General features: G+C 42.5%; 1 protein-coding gene across 1 annotated transcript in view; it reads left to right on the top strand.

The window, feature by feature from the left end:
• The window catches only part of NDST1 (N-deacetylase and N-sulfotransferase 1), a 484,786-nt gene that overhangs the window by 272,010 nt on the left and 199,294 nt on the right, over positions 1-13,482 (top strand). Inside the window, exon 8 of the mRNA XM_069199555.1 lies at positions 10,882-11,064. Within this exon, the coding sequence (XP_069055656.1) occupies positions 10,882-11,064 (183 nt within the window). The remainder of the gene's footprint in view (positions 1-10,881; positions 11,065-13,482) is intronic.

Below are 13,482 nucleotides of genomic sequence, written 5' to 3'. Positions count from 1 at the left end.
CACCACCTCGGAAAGTATCAGTAGAATCTAAATGTGCTAATGCAACTAATGAAGACACCATTTGAGTCTTTACACAAGGCCACATTAAAGTTGCTCACATTGAAGCCGGCATTTGTTATGACTATAACATCACTCCGTAGAGTGAGTGAAATACAAGCACTCACAGAATAGTCTTGAGGACAGATCCACAGTTCTTACCAAAGGTAGACATCCACTGAAATCAAATATTGCAAATCCCAAGTTTTTTTCAAAAGCCGAAGAATCAGGCGGCGAGGGTATTACACAAGCTGGACACAAGACGTGCAATAATGTAATATATCGGGAGGACAAAGACAATCAGGAAAGCAAAATAAATATTTGTTTCCTTTGCAGATAACAATTGGGGAAAACCAGTGACTAAGGGTACAATTGCCAGATGGAGCACGCAAACCAACTGTGCCACACAGGTGCGGGGGTACAATAAAACTCAAGCATTGCTTTTCTAGCAAATATACCCTTACAGGTCATCTGTATTGCAGCCACGTGGTCATCCCTACACATGTTCCCAAACACTACTACATAGACATTCAAATGAACAAGGAAGCTCAAGTGGGAAAAAATGTGCTAAAACATCTGTTTAGAAATCCGAGTTCATGTTCAACCCGACCACCGTAAAACTAACAAAACCGCTACAAAATCTATGCACAGCTTGTGAATCCAGAAAAGATTCAAGCTGCAGAACGAAAGTTTCTTACCTCTAGAAGTAGTTTTGCAGCTTGAAGAATTTTCTGGATTCACTAGTGACCCACCCACCTCCACCAAGAAGATGAAAGGAGGAACAAAGAGGAAAAAGAGGAAAAAGAAAAAACATTCTGAAGATGGCTACAAGAGTGGGAGCTTCCAGGGGAGGGCGTACAAGGTCACAGGGGATCCGTCAACACCGAGCAAGAAGGAAAAAATAGAGCAAGGACTAGAAAAAAAGTGGAGAATTCTAGACAAAACAACTAGATGGCTGAATAATGCACAGCATGTGAATCCCGAAAATTCTTCAAGATGCAAAATTACACCTACAGGTACGAAACTATTTTGTTCTCACTTATGCGGTCTTCATCTTGAGTACCTCTGTTTTCTGAGGGGATCAAGGTTTTTAGCAGGAGTCACAGAAACATTTTCAGGTAAGGCAAAAGAAGCTTCCATTGATGATATTTTGAGATTCTGTAAGTCCCTGATAATTTGAATTAAGAAGTGATGAGGTTAACTTGAGTTCATGAAAAGGAGAACACTCCCTTTAGATTCTGCTCTGAGTGCCATTTAAAGTTTTCACAGAAAGACAGCTACAAGGTCTGTAACCTTTCCCTACCGGAAAACCATGACACAAGGAAATATAAAGTGCGCAGCAAGTTTAAAAGTAAGACCTTGAAAGCAAGAACGAGGCAGGCGTGTGAACACCAGACTAGCAGACAGGTGCAGAGGAAGGGGAGCTTGTTGCTTAAAGACCTTGGTGTGTTACATGATGAGAGCACAATGTTGAGAAGGCAGAAGTGGCAATGGCAGATGACGTTGAAGTGGATGAAGTCCAATAAGATGAGGCAAAACTGACGACAAACAAACACAGGGATAGACAAACAGCAGGTAACACCGAAAAAGTCCTCTGGGGCCAAACTGAAGACTTCGGACTCAAAGCCACATAAGGGTGCCTCAGTTTCAAAGCACTTGGTGATCAAAGGAAAGACGAAACGTAAAGAGGAACTCAATGAGTCCTGAAAGGAGACACCTGTGGAGATCGCCACACTGAGATACTTTCAACGCCGAAAGATAATCAAGAGAAGTAAAGGGCAAAGGAAGGCCTGATGGATCTGCCGGAGCTGAAGAAAAGGGTGTTTAAAGCCTCTCGACGCCAAAGAGTGGGCCTTCAAAATGTAGAGAGAAAAAGGAAAGTTCGAGGAGGGAATAGCGGCATTTCTTCAGAATAAGAAAGATTTCAAGGCTTCCATGAATGAGTTCAAAATCCCCTTGAGGCCACTGGGGGAAAAGAGCAGGGAGGAGGAAGATTAAGGCGAACTCCACCTGCCAGCTACTCCTGAACTGCAAGAAGAATAGCAGGAAATGTTCCTCTGTGAGGAGGACACTGAGGACCAGGAGATCTTCTAGGATGCCGAAAGCTGTGATGAACAGTGGCAGAACCCCGAAACACTCATTGGAAGAGGCGATCAACACACACCCCTGAAGATCTTAGCAACAAGGCAACGTCACAATGTACAATGCCACAGCAGATAAATACTGGATCCAACTAGAGGAAGAGATGCCAGAGGCTTGCTTCGTCCTCGAGAATCTACAACCAGCCCAGAGCAAAACAAATACCTCCCATCGCTGGAAAACATCCTAGATCAGGGGAGGCAGGCCTTTAGAGAGCCATCCTCTTGCAAGGTGGTAACACAGAGTTGAGAAGAAATACAAACATTCTTCAATGTTCTGTGGGCAACGAAGGAGAGGAAGAACAGCAAGAAGACCTGCAGGACGGGGTAAGGTTCCAGGCTGCAGCACCAATGTCATCCTTTCAGCTGACTCAGCACCAGGGTGCTCAACAGCAGTGGCAGTTCCCAACATAGTGCTCTTGCAGCACTTTGTTGTTTAATTCCCATTTGTGTAATATGGATGCCTGTTTGCCCCTCTGTTTTCGACACCCGGCAGGTGTATTCCTCTCTGAAGGGCACATCTCCACTCCTCTTGGCGATTGACCTAATTGCAGCCCTAGAGAATACCAAATGCTGAGATTTCTCATCCAGGCACCCACACTGCCTCTTCCAAGGGAATGTCCTGTTGACAGACTGGTCAGGAATTGCCTACACGTTTACACCAATTCCCCTCATACCCCTAGTGTTAAACAAGTGCAAACAGTTCCAGATGAACAATTATCCTAATTTCTTCAGATTGGGCAAGACAAGCATGGTTCTCAGATGTGGTGATTCTGAGAGGAAATTTAAAGATGTTATCACGAAAACACTATCTCCTCTCCGTGCAAGGAGGAAAGGTCTTCACCAGACGTTGGGCAGCCTGAGTGTAGCTACCTGGCTCCTCAGGACATAGAATTTGGGCACTTGAATCTCCCAAAATGTTCAATGGATGTTCTAAAGGAAGCAAGAAGGCAGAGTACAAGAAGATGCTACGTGACAAAATGCATGTACTATGGTGCAAAGACCAGGTTCGGTTCCTCAGCAGAACGGTGAACACCACAGTGATCAGGTATGTGATCTACCTGATGCACAGCAAACTGACATACATTTCATTCAATGTGCTCTTTGTGGCGATAGTGGCCTACAGATGAGGCCAAATGGGAAGGACTTTCTTCACAACACCAGTTATCAAGAAGTCCCTGGAAGGAGCAAGGAGTAGTTCCGCCCAGGTCAGTGCCAATGCTGAACCTCAATTTGGTGCTAACACAACTTATTAAAGCAATGTCTGAACCACTGCACAAGACAGAACAGCGATTCCTGATCTGGAAAGACCACCTTTCTAATCACAATCCCATTATTGCGCAAGGTGAGCGAGCTTCAGACACTAACCACTCAAGAACTATATCTGCAAATACATAAGGATAGGATATCAATGAGGACCAACCCACATTTTTCTCCTAAAGATCATATTGCAATTTCACATGAACCAAGCTATCAAGTTAGCAGGATTTTTCCAACTGCTAGAAACACAAGCTCAGAGAATGCTGCAACACTAGACGTGCACATGACTGTGATGACAAGGGAGATCCGAAAGGGAAGTCAGTTCTTCTTATCATTTCCAAACATTAACAAGAGCTCACCAGTAACAAAAGGGATCATTGCAAATTAGATAGTTAAAACAATCCAGTTGTGTTACCATAAGGCATGAAACCGCCTGGAGGCTAAACCTAGAGCACACTTGGCAAGGAAGAAGGGATCCATCTGGGCCTTCCTGGCAAACGTGCCCATAAATGACATGCTTATGGCAGCCACAGTCATCTGTCCACACCTTCACAAAACACTATTGTGTGGGCATCCAGATAAACAAGGAGGCACAAGTGGGACAGAGCACTGAAGCATCTATTTGCAACTCAACCTCATTTTAACAAGACTGTCAACAGTGTCCCAGAATAATGCTACAAAATCAGTGCTCAACATGTGAATCCAGAAACGGATTCATGCTGCAAAAGGAAATGGTTACTTACCAGTAGGAGTAGTTTTGCAGCTTGAAAAAGTTTCTGGATATACACACGACCCTCCACCTTCCTAGGAAATAAGGTGAGACAAGGAGGAAAGATGTTACAATTTTGAGAGAGATAGAGCTGAAGGCGCGTGAGTACAAAGGATTCATCAAAGGGAAAATGAAATCTGAAGATGGCAACCACTCACAGAGGCTTCTGGGACGCATGTCTAATGTCACAGGAGGATATGCATTGCACCACATTACTACAGACAAGACACAGATGGAAAATAAAGAGGACTAATGAGGTTTCCGGACCCAGACACTAGATGGTAGAATAATGAACAGCATGTGAATCCAGAAAAATTTTCAAGCTGCAAAACTGCTCAGGAAAGTTTCAGCTGGTGACCGCGATACTGGGTGACTGGTAGCCCAGTGACGACTGGACTTCTGCCTGGACCAAAAGGAGGTTGAGGGGTGTTAACCCCCTGTTGCCTGGACATTTGCACCAAATGTTTGTGGACCAAGAAGTAGCTGTAGAAGGCTCTTCCCCTCCCTCATGACCACATTGCATCCATAGGGTCCTTGAGCATCTTCATCATCCTGTATCCCTTGCATCAGGACCACTTCATTAGGAATCTATAGCAAGGAGATAAGCAACTAACTGACTTGCTCCCTGCAGGAGTTGGCTGTTTAAAGTGACTTAACGTAACCACATTAATACTTATGATTTTTTTTTTTTTAAAGTTCCTAAGTATGACATTTGTTAAATTTGTCAAGGCTTGTTTGTGGTTAAGGGAAAAAGTATATATCTATTATACCTTGTCAAATCAGTATCTCAGGAACCCTTCGGTGGGTCTTTTGTTTTGGTGTCTAAAAATACATTAAAATAGTTTGTTTTTATAAATTGGTGTCAGATTTCTTAAGTGGCTTGTGTATTTCATCTCTTGATTTGATGCTGTTTAAATGCATTACACACATTCCTTTGTGTAAGGCTGACTGCTCAGAGCCACAGCTGCCCACGTTGGAGCTCAAGGTTTGACAAACGAAACCTACAAATCCCAAAGGGGTTAGTAAGTTTATGAACATGCAACGTCAGCACTTCTGCAGGCTGGAGTATCCAAAGCAGCGCTCACTCAGACTTGAATGGGGTCTGGGCCTCATGAACGCTTTTGTGCCGATACCGCTCCTGCCCGGAGTTCTCAATAAGTTTGGAAATGACTGGGCCCAAGTCATCAATAGTGGCTCCGGAGTGCGCACACAGGGTCTGGTAGGCAGAACTCCTTAGAATGAGCATCTGTCCTCTGGTCAGGCCGCCTCTTCAGGAGGAAATTCTGTTGCACCAGGGCAGGGTCCTGCACCTGCACCAGCTCCACCTTCACACATAGAGATTGAGTGGGGACCTTTAAGGGTTTTTGATGATATGTATTATGTGGTGTAGTTGTGAGACCTCTCTGTGTAATACTTACAAACCTCATTCGAACCAGTAAGTCTTGTGTGTTAAATCTTTAGCTCAGCCTTGGGTGGCTGTACCTCTGAGTCAGGGGTACACAAAGGAACGAGTGTAAAGCATCTGAAGAGCACCAAAACAATTGGAACTTTCAATGAAGTGTCCTTCTGGGAGCAACAGGCACTTTATCATAGACACCTGCATGCTCCAGAACCTCTACTCTTTTTTAAACCTTTGTTCCTAAGACACCATTTAAGTCATGAGATTTACTGACACTGGGTTTGCTGCAAGTAATTGTGTCAGTTTTCTTCTCCCCTGCTTCAGTGAAACGGTATATTTTCCTCTTGGGTATGCAAAGAAATACAGATCTCGTGGACAGGAGAGCAATCCTTCTCCACATCAGGCGATTGACTCCGTAGTTGGTCATATGCTTTTCTTTATTTCATAATTACAGCTCCTCCAGCTAAAGAAAGCAAAATGGGTGCCTTTAATTGGAAGAAGGTGATACAGAATATCTGTCACTATTTTTGGAAGTTCCAACTTGCATCCTTACTAAGCTAACCGCACAGATCACTATGGGACTTACTTACAGTTTTGTATGTTCTTACTGTGATATAAAGTGTTTCACGAAATCTGGATATTGGTGGCCTCTGATTAGGCCATCAGTGAAGCCCAGTATGTGGCAGACTGTTACTAAAGGATACTGCTGTGTTTTTTTCCTCATGGTCTCACCGTCATAGCTAGGATTTAGCTGAAAACACCCACCAATTAAAGTGTTTGATCTCCTGTTTTCAAAATCTTCAGTTTGTGTTTCAAGTACTGATGATGAAATGAGTAAAATGAAGACAGTCAGACATACTTAAGACAGTCGGTCCCGAGAAAATGAAGCGTTCTAATAGGGTGCAGCCCAAAAACCCTAGGGCACAGTGGGTTCAAACGCCTGAATTGCAAAAAGAGCACTTTCATCAGCAACAACCTAATTTCCACCAAAGGCAGAAGCACCAGACCAGTGCCAGAGGCATATGCAGTCAATAATTAATCTCTTTTGGTAAGCCCCTGACAAATAGTATCTCTTTCCCTCAACCTTGCGGAAGACCAGCACAGTGTAGCGACACCCCCAGCTTTAAAGAGCAAAACGGAAGTCCTATGTTTGCTAGAACTATAAGATGGTCACAGTTTCAGGTTCTGTATTACTCCTTTGAACATCTCTCCTACATAAATCAGTCCTCCGTAATGGGACTTTCTGGCTTAAAAAGCAAGGGCCCTTATATGAAAAATTGTTTTGAAGGAAGTTCGAGGATCACAGAGGAACAGAGGCATCAACTGCTACCATTTTTGTCTTTAAGGTAGTTACTGAGAGTGCAATATTATCGATTTAGATGGGGCACTCCCGATTTTAAATTAAACAATGTCTTAATGTTTTTTACTGCTTAATAGTTCCTTCACTTTAATGCAATTGAATGAGGAAAATGATGCTGCATTTGTTTGACCGAAATCTGTCTTATATACTTTCTTCAATGTTGGCATGTAGCAGCTGTGGTCCTCAAGCAAGATAACAATTTCAAAACCCCGGCTCTACATGAAATCTTTCCTCATCCCCTGGAGATTATAAAGATGCATCTACTCATATTAACTTTTGTGCAGGAATACGTCATATTCTTGACTTTTAAAATTGACAGCTATCATTACAACACAGCTTTATTCCTGTGACCAAAATCAGTGCCACAAATCTTTTTTTTTTTTCCTTCAAATGGAAAATTGTGGTTCACCTCATGAAAAGGCATTTTGTGTATCAGTACCTTGATGGCTGAAAGCTTACTCTTCAAGGAACCTCAGTAAATATTTCGAATTTAAATCTAACTTTCGATTTTTTTTCTTCTAGATTCTCTGTACTAGTGTGCTGTCCAACACACCACAGCGTCAAACATTTCTTTCAGTCCTTGCTGTGGCAGGGACCGGACTAGAAAAAAGTTAGATGGCCGGTGTTCCCGTTGGCCAGGGCACTGGTTACTGGGTCTCCGACTGAAAGTTGTACTCCGATCCTCTTTGACTATCATCATAGCTTGTTCAAGCCATCAGTGTCTCGCTCAAAGGGAATGGTTTGAAAGCTAAGTTGCGTAAGGGTCTTGCGAAGGCCCCGCTACAACGGCTAGAGAAGGACATTCAGCTGGACCACAAATTGTTTGTTATTATTAGCCCCTCTCAGCTTTGCTCTGTGACTCATAGGTCACCAGGCAGCAGATAATAAACAGCTCTCTAAGAGAACACTGATAGAGCAGCGGGTCGGAGGAGTTGAGCATTGCCAGAAAAGCCAAATTTTGTGAAAAGGGAAAATAAAATAGTGGCAACAAAAAAAAAATTGTGCATTAGGAAGGAGATGAAAGTGACGTGGAATGAAAAATGGGAGATTAAAGGAAAACGGGATTAATAAGAGGAAGGAAAGATGTGTTTTTTTTTTAATGGATGAAAGAACGGAAAGAGGAGAAAGTAAAGATGTAATGATGAAATGAAAGATGGAAACCATGGAAGTATTGTGGAAGGAACGATGGGATAAAGGAAGGAAATAATTATAAAATCAAATATGGAGGGAACAATGGCTATAAAGAAAAATGGAAGGAAATATAAAAAGAGTGATGGACTGATTGAATGAAGGAAGGAAGGAAGGATTAACAGAGAAGGGATAAGAAAAGGGAGTGTAGTGAGAAGAAAGCTATGAGTGTAACAAGGAAATAGATTCAGGAGACAAAAGGAACCGGATAAGACGAAGGAAAGACAGTAAGAAGAAAATCTGACAGTATAATGATAGGAGTTAAAAGTAAAGAAAGACGCAGATGGGAGGTAAGAAACACTGATGAAAAAGATGACCTGGACTCAAGATAATGGAAACAAAGTCTGAGGTGAACAGAAGAGTGAAACTAGAAAAAAAGAGTAAGAGGAGGGAAATAAAAATAAAGAAATAGCAAAGAAGATCTAAAGAGAGAAAGAACATTTGAATAATAAAAAAAGAAACAGGATGCTAGGAAGACAATAACAAGGAAAGAGAAGTATGGCTATAGTGGTAGATAAATAAATAAAGAAGTGAAACAAGAAAAAAGTAGGAATTAGCATGGGGAGGGAAACAAAGATTAAGAATGGAAGACTAACAACAAGTCTAAAAGCCAAAACAAAAGAATGACTAAAAGCAGGAAGGAGAAACAAAAAGTTATGTGGGGCCGAAAAAGAAATCAAGATTACCAGAAAGGGTAAAGGCAGATAACAATGCTATAATGGAAGATCTAGACAAGATTGGGAAAGTAGTGAGCCAGTTAAGTGGGTAGACAGATGAGAATGAAAAGAGGAAGAAAAGGGGAAAGTAAAGAGTATAGGAAAATTGTGATAAGACGAAAAAGGAAGATGAGGAGTAGAAACAGTAGTTTGGTAACAGTAAAAAGGGAAATCAAGGCAGATGTGATAAATGAGTAGAAATTCAGGAGAGTAGCTGGGGAAAATATAGATGAAGAGAAACAGAAATGGAGGGGAATGAGAAGCATTTTGAAGTGAAAGTCACACTGGCAGTTATTCAGGGGGCATTCTGTGCATTTTGTTGGCCCATGTATTAGATGTCCCCTCTCACTTGTTGAGACATTCTATCCATTATATTGGCCTTCTTTCTCAGTGTATTATTGGTGTTCTAGGCATTATGAAAACCCTCCTTAGCATACTGTGACCATTGTAAGAATTGTGAAGGCATGAGCAGAACCCGTCTCCCCATGGCAGATTGTGAGCATTGCAGGTATTATTGCAACAGACAATAGCTATCCTTAACATTTTGTGGGCATTAAGGGCATTATGAAGGACCTGGCACAAGTGGCATCTTAATTGGCATAGTGAAGGCATCATGATAGTTATATCTGCCACAATCATGGCCCAGGTATTGGATGACGCTGCTTTTTTATCGTCTTCATCCTTGTCATTATTGTAGATATCTCAGGAATAGTGATGGCCTTCACTGATATCTTCCCTTGGCCTCTGTTATGGCCATCCCTGGCAATACGTGGCTACGACTAGCACTCTGTGGGCATCGCTTGCACCTGGTTGTGGTCCATGGGGATGCAAGTCGTATTCTTCCATATTCTTGCCTAATGTGGCTACAGCATATTTGAGAACTTAATGAAAATGATAAGTTGGCATATGGGGACAAAACTAATGATTGTTTTAAGGAGAAAAAGGTGATATATTTTTTATCAAAAAAGGTATTTTTTTTTTAAAAAACTTGTGTGGGCAACCTGGGTTTCAGTTGAGCTGCAAAAAGAAAAAAAACAAGAATTTGGGAAACTATTGTTTTTTCAGGCAGTCAGATTGATGTTTGGGGTATAAAGTACTACTACTTATGGCGACATTACTTCATGTGACACAGGAGTCAAACATTGTTCCTCGGATATACCCTACCATCTCACCTGGGACACGCGTGACCAGGTTTGTGGACTTCTTGTGTGTCAGGATGCCTTCTGGGAACTTGTCCTATATTTGGGAAGGTATGGAATACCAAACTACAAATGATTAGCCTGAGAAAGCAGAAACAGAAATTGTAGGCCTTAAATGAAATGTATTGACTCTTTAAAGGCAGTAAGACTTGGTAACAACCAGGGTAAAGCAGGAGACTTTGGTAGGGGCACCACATGCTACAACAGGTAGGGCAATTGGAAAAGTAGTTCAGGTGTGTTGCATTTTTCTTTCTTCTTGGACTTTAATGAACACCTCACTTTGTACAGACTACACCCTAATGCAAGCTCTTGTTTCAGCTGCTTTGATTTTTTTTTTTTTTTTTCTCCTTTTCTGGACTTGTATAGCTGATGTTTTGCAGTTCTGTATCATTTGTGCCGGTGTGGTGTTTGAAATAGCCAAGAAACAACATGATGGCAACATACAAACCCCCTTTAAACAGTAATTAAACAGAAGCTGGTTCTTAAACTGTATTTGCGATGGCATGCGTGGCTGCGCTGTAAAATGTTTACACTTAGAAATAGTGGATGGTGTAGCACAGTGTATTTGCCGATTGTGTTTGACAAAGTTCAGATGGCTCCTGTTAGTCATTTGTAAAGGTGATTCAGTGAAACTCTTGAACATAAGTTTGTAAATTAAGCCACACATGTTTTTGTAGTTGGGGACTAAGGTTAAATCAACCTGTTTCAGACTATGATGAGTATTTGTGAGTCTGCCTTTCCAGCTAATTCACTGTCCGTGACATGGCTGCAGCTATTGGTCAACTGAGATTAACTTGATTCTCTCTTTATTCCCAGATAAGCATCTTTATGACCCACCTGTCAAATTATGGGAATGATCGTCTGGGCCTCTACACATTTAAGCACTTGGTCCGCTTTCTGAATTCTTGGACAAATCTGAAGTTGCAGACATTGCCACCTTTGCAGTTGGCACAGAAATACTTCCAGATATTCCCTGAGGAGAAGGATCCATTGTGGCAGGTGTGCAATCATAATAATTTCAAATTTCTTAGTCCTTGCTTTCCCTCTTTTACTATTGGTATGGAGTCACATATAGCGTAAGTACGGACCAAATAAAAACCATTTTAAAAGTTCAGTGGGATTTCACATCAGCTAAACATTAGTGCAGAAATGTGTTGCCGCTTACGCCTGTTTAGTCAATTATCCAATGCCATGTTTTCTAACATGTAAAACTAAAGCATGACTAGGGAGGCTGGATATGTGGACAGGTGTTGAGAGTCCAAGGCTAAGAGTACCAGAATCACTATGAAGGCAATTTTTCTTTAATGAGCCCTCCTTCTCTTCTGCCATCCCTGCATGGTGGTTAGGAATTTTATTCTGAAGTGAACGAACTCCAGAATAGGGAGAGTGTGCACATATGCTTACGGATGAAAAGCAAATAGGTAGAATGACGTGCATGGCGGTGTTTAAAAAAGCATGCCCTTTAGATAATGCATCTAAGAGGTAATGCTTATTAAAATACAGAGTTGTGTGCTTTAGTGCCCTCGCAAATATCAGTAAATGCCAAACCTTTCTTAAATGACATTAATGCTACATTTGTTCCTGTTGAATGAGCATGAAGTTTCAAAGGAATTGAATTCTCATTAATTTTGTAACATTATGATGAATCTGAAACTATCTACGTTACTGCTGTTGAGGGCGGTGTCCAAATTAGTTGATGTTCTCAGTTCTCTTGAAACATCCAGGTTATGCAAAGTTTTCTATAGTCGAAGAAGCATGAAAATCATTATGTTCGATGGCATATGTGACTTTAGATACACATACTCTGTACACTCCTGCCATCTAGTGTTGGCCCTTGATGCGTGCAAGTTTTTTCTTCAAACAAGTCTTTTGAGTCCCAAGGTTCTCCTTCCTATTGCTTGTAATGCTCATGGGCATCGACTCCATTGCTAGATTGTTTTCTTTCCGCCGTCTGGTTTAGACGGGTGCTCTGGTTTGAGACCTTTTGTTGGTACTCTTTTTGGTTCCCACAGGTAACTTCTAACCATGAATATTGTTTTTGATCATGTATACCTTTTTCCTTCCATTGTGGTAGACGACTCCACCTGCGCCCAGGTGATTCTCCGATTGATCTCAGTCCCTCGTGGTGCCTTGCCCTCCATGTTTTCTTTTCCCAGGACTTCTGATTGGTTCCGTACCATATCTCGAGGGCGATGGAACAAACGCTTTTTAGGTATTATTCTCTGTGCCATTGAAAATATCCACAGACTGATCATCGGGACTATAACCTTTGCCTTTCACCTGATCATAATAAGCTTGCTTGTGACATTTGCTGCTCCTTCAGATTGAAGAAGAGCTTCTGTGAACATCAGGCCCGATGCTCAAGATGTTGTGAAGGAGCGGTGAAGAACCAGTGGACCTATTTGACACTGAAGAGTTTGAAGAAAATCACACCGAGGTGTCTGTAGTGACAGCGAGTTGAACTCCCCATAGGACAGCACCAGCGCCAACCTGCAGATCGCAGGCTGAGCAGGTCTGCACAAAAGGACCACAGCCACCCTGGTACACCAGCGGTATTCCACTGGGCCTCCCCTGTTTCCAGCCTGTCACCGACCATAGACTTTGGTCGCAATTCCGAGCTCCTGCTTGGTGCGGAAAAACACCCCGTCAGCCAGCTCAGCACTGCCTGTGATCGGCTCAGCATAGAGTAAACCATCAGAGACGAAATCATCGGATCTGAAAACAGTGTTGTTCCCGAAGCCTTTGGCGCCAAAGTCTAGTACCTCCACAGTCTGCTCCGGAGATTGATGCTTGACAGAGACATTTGGCTACCCATCTCAGATAGGTTGGATTATCTCCCGCCCACCTGGAACGGCTGTACATCCACCAAAAAGGCAATTATCTTTCCAAGAGATCCTGGATATAGCCCCAGCTACTAAACAAAGAAAAAGGACGGACAAGGCCACCAGTCCACTACCAGCTCCTGCATCACCAACACAGGACTCTCCTTCCCCTCACTCCTCTCGTGGGTACCCTCTTTACTACACCCCACAAAGGCTTGCCACTTCCACACACTGGAGACAGAGAAAAGAGACCCTACTTCAGCTGCCTTGCAGCCAGACCCCTGGGACATTAATGACAGAATCACCACCATACACCGAGCCTGAGCTTTATCTTTTGATCAAGCCCCAACTCCCCCATAACCAGGGATTTCCTCCACATATCAGTAACTCCTCGCCATAGCAGCAACCTAGCATAACGTGCTCCTCCATTCAGACTCAATAGGAGAGGGGTTCCTGTTTGAGACCCTCTCCTCAACACTACACAATACCTCCCTATGCTAAAAGATATGTTGCGTCACACAACAGACATTTTCCAGGACCCTGTCCATGCTTGAGTAATTAATCTCGGAGTTGATAAAAAGTAAAATGTTTGTCC

This window comes from Pleurodeles waltl, chromosome 7 (genome assembly GCF_031143425.1).
Source record: "Pleurodeles waltl isolate 20211129_DDA chromosome 7, aPleWal1.hap1.20221129, whole genome shotgun sequence".
Classification (NCBI taxonomy): Eukaryota; Metazoa; Chordata; class Amphibia; order Caudata; family Salamandridae; genus Pleurodeles; species Pleurodeles waltl.
The sequence above is the reverse complement of the archived record's forward strand: the minus strand, read 5'-3'. Positions and strand labels throughout refer to the sequence as shown.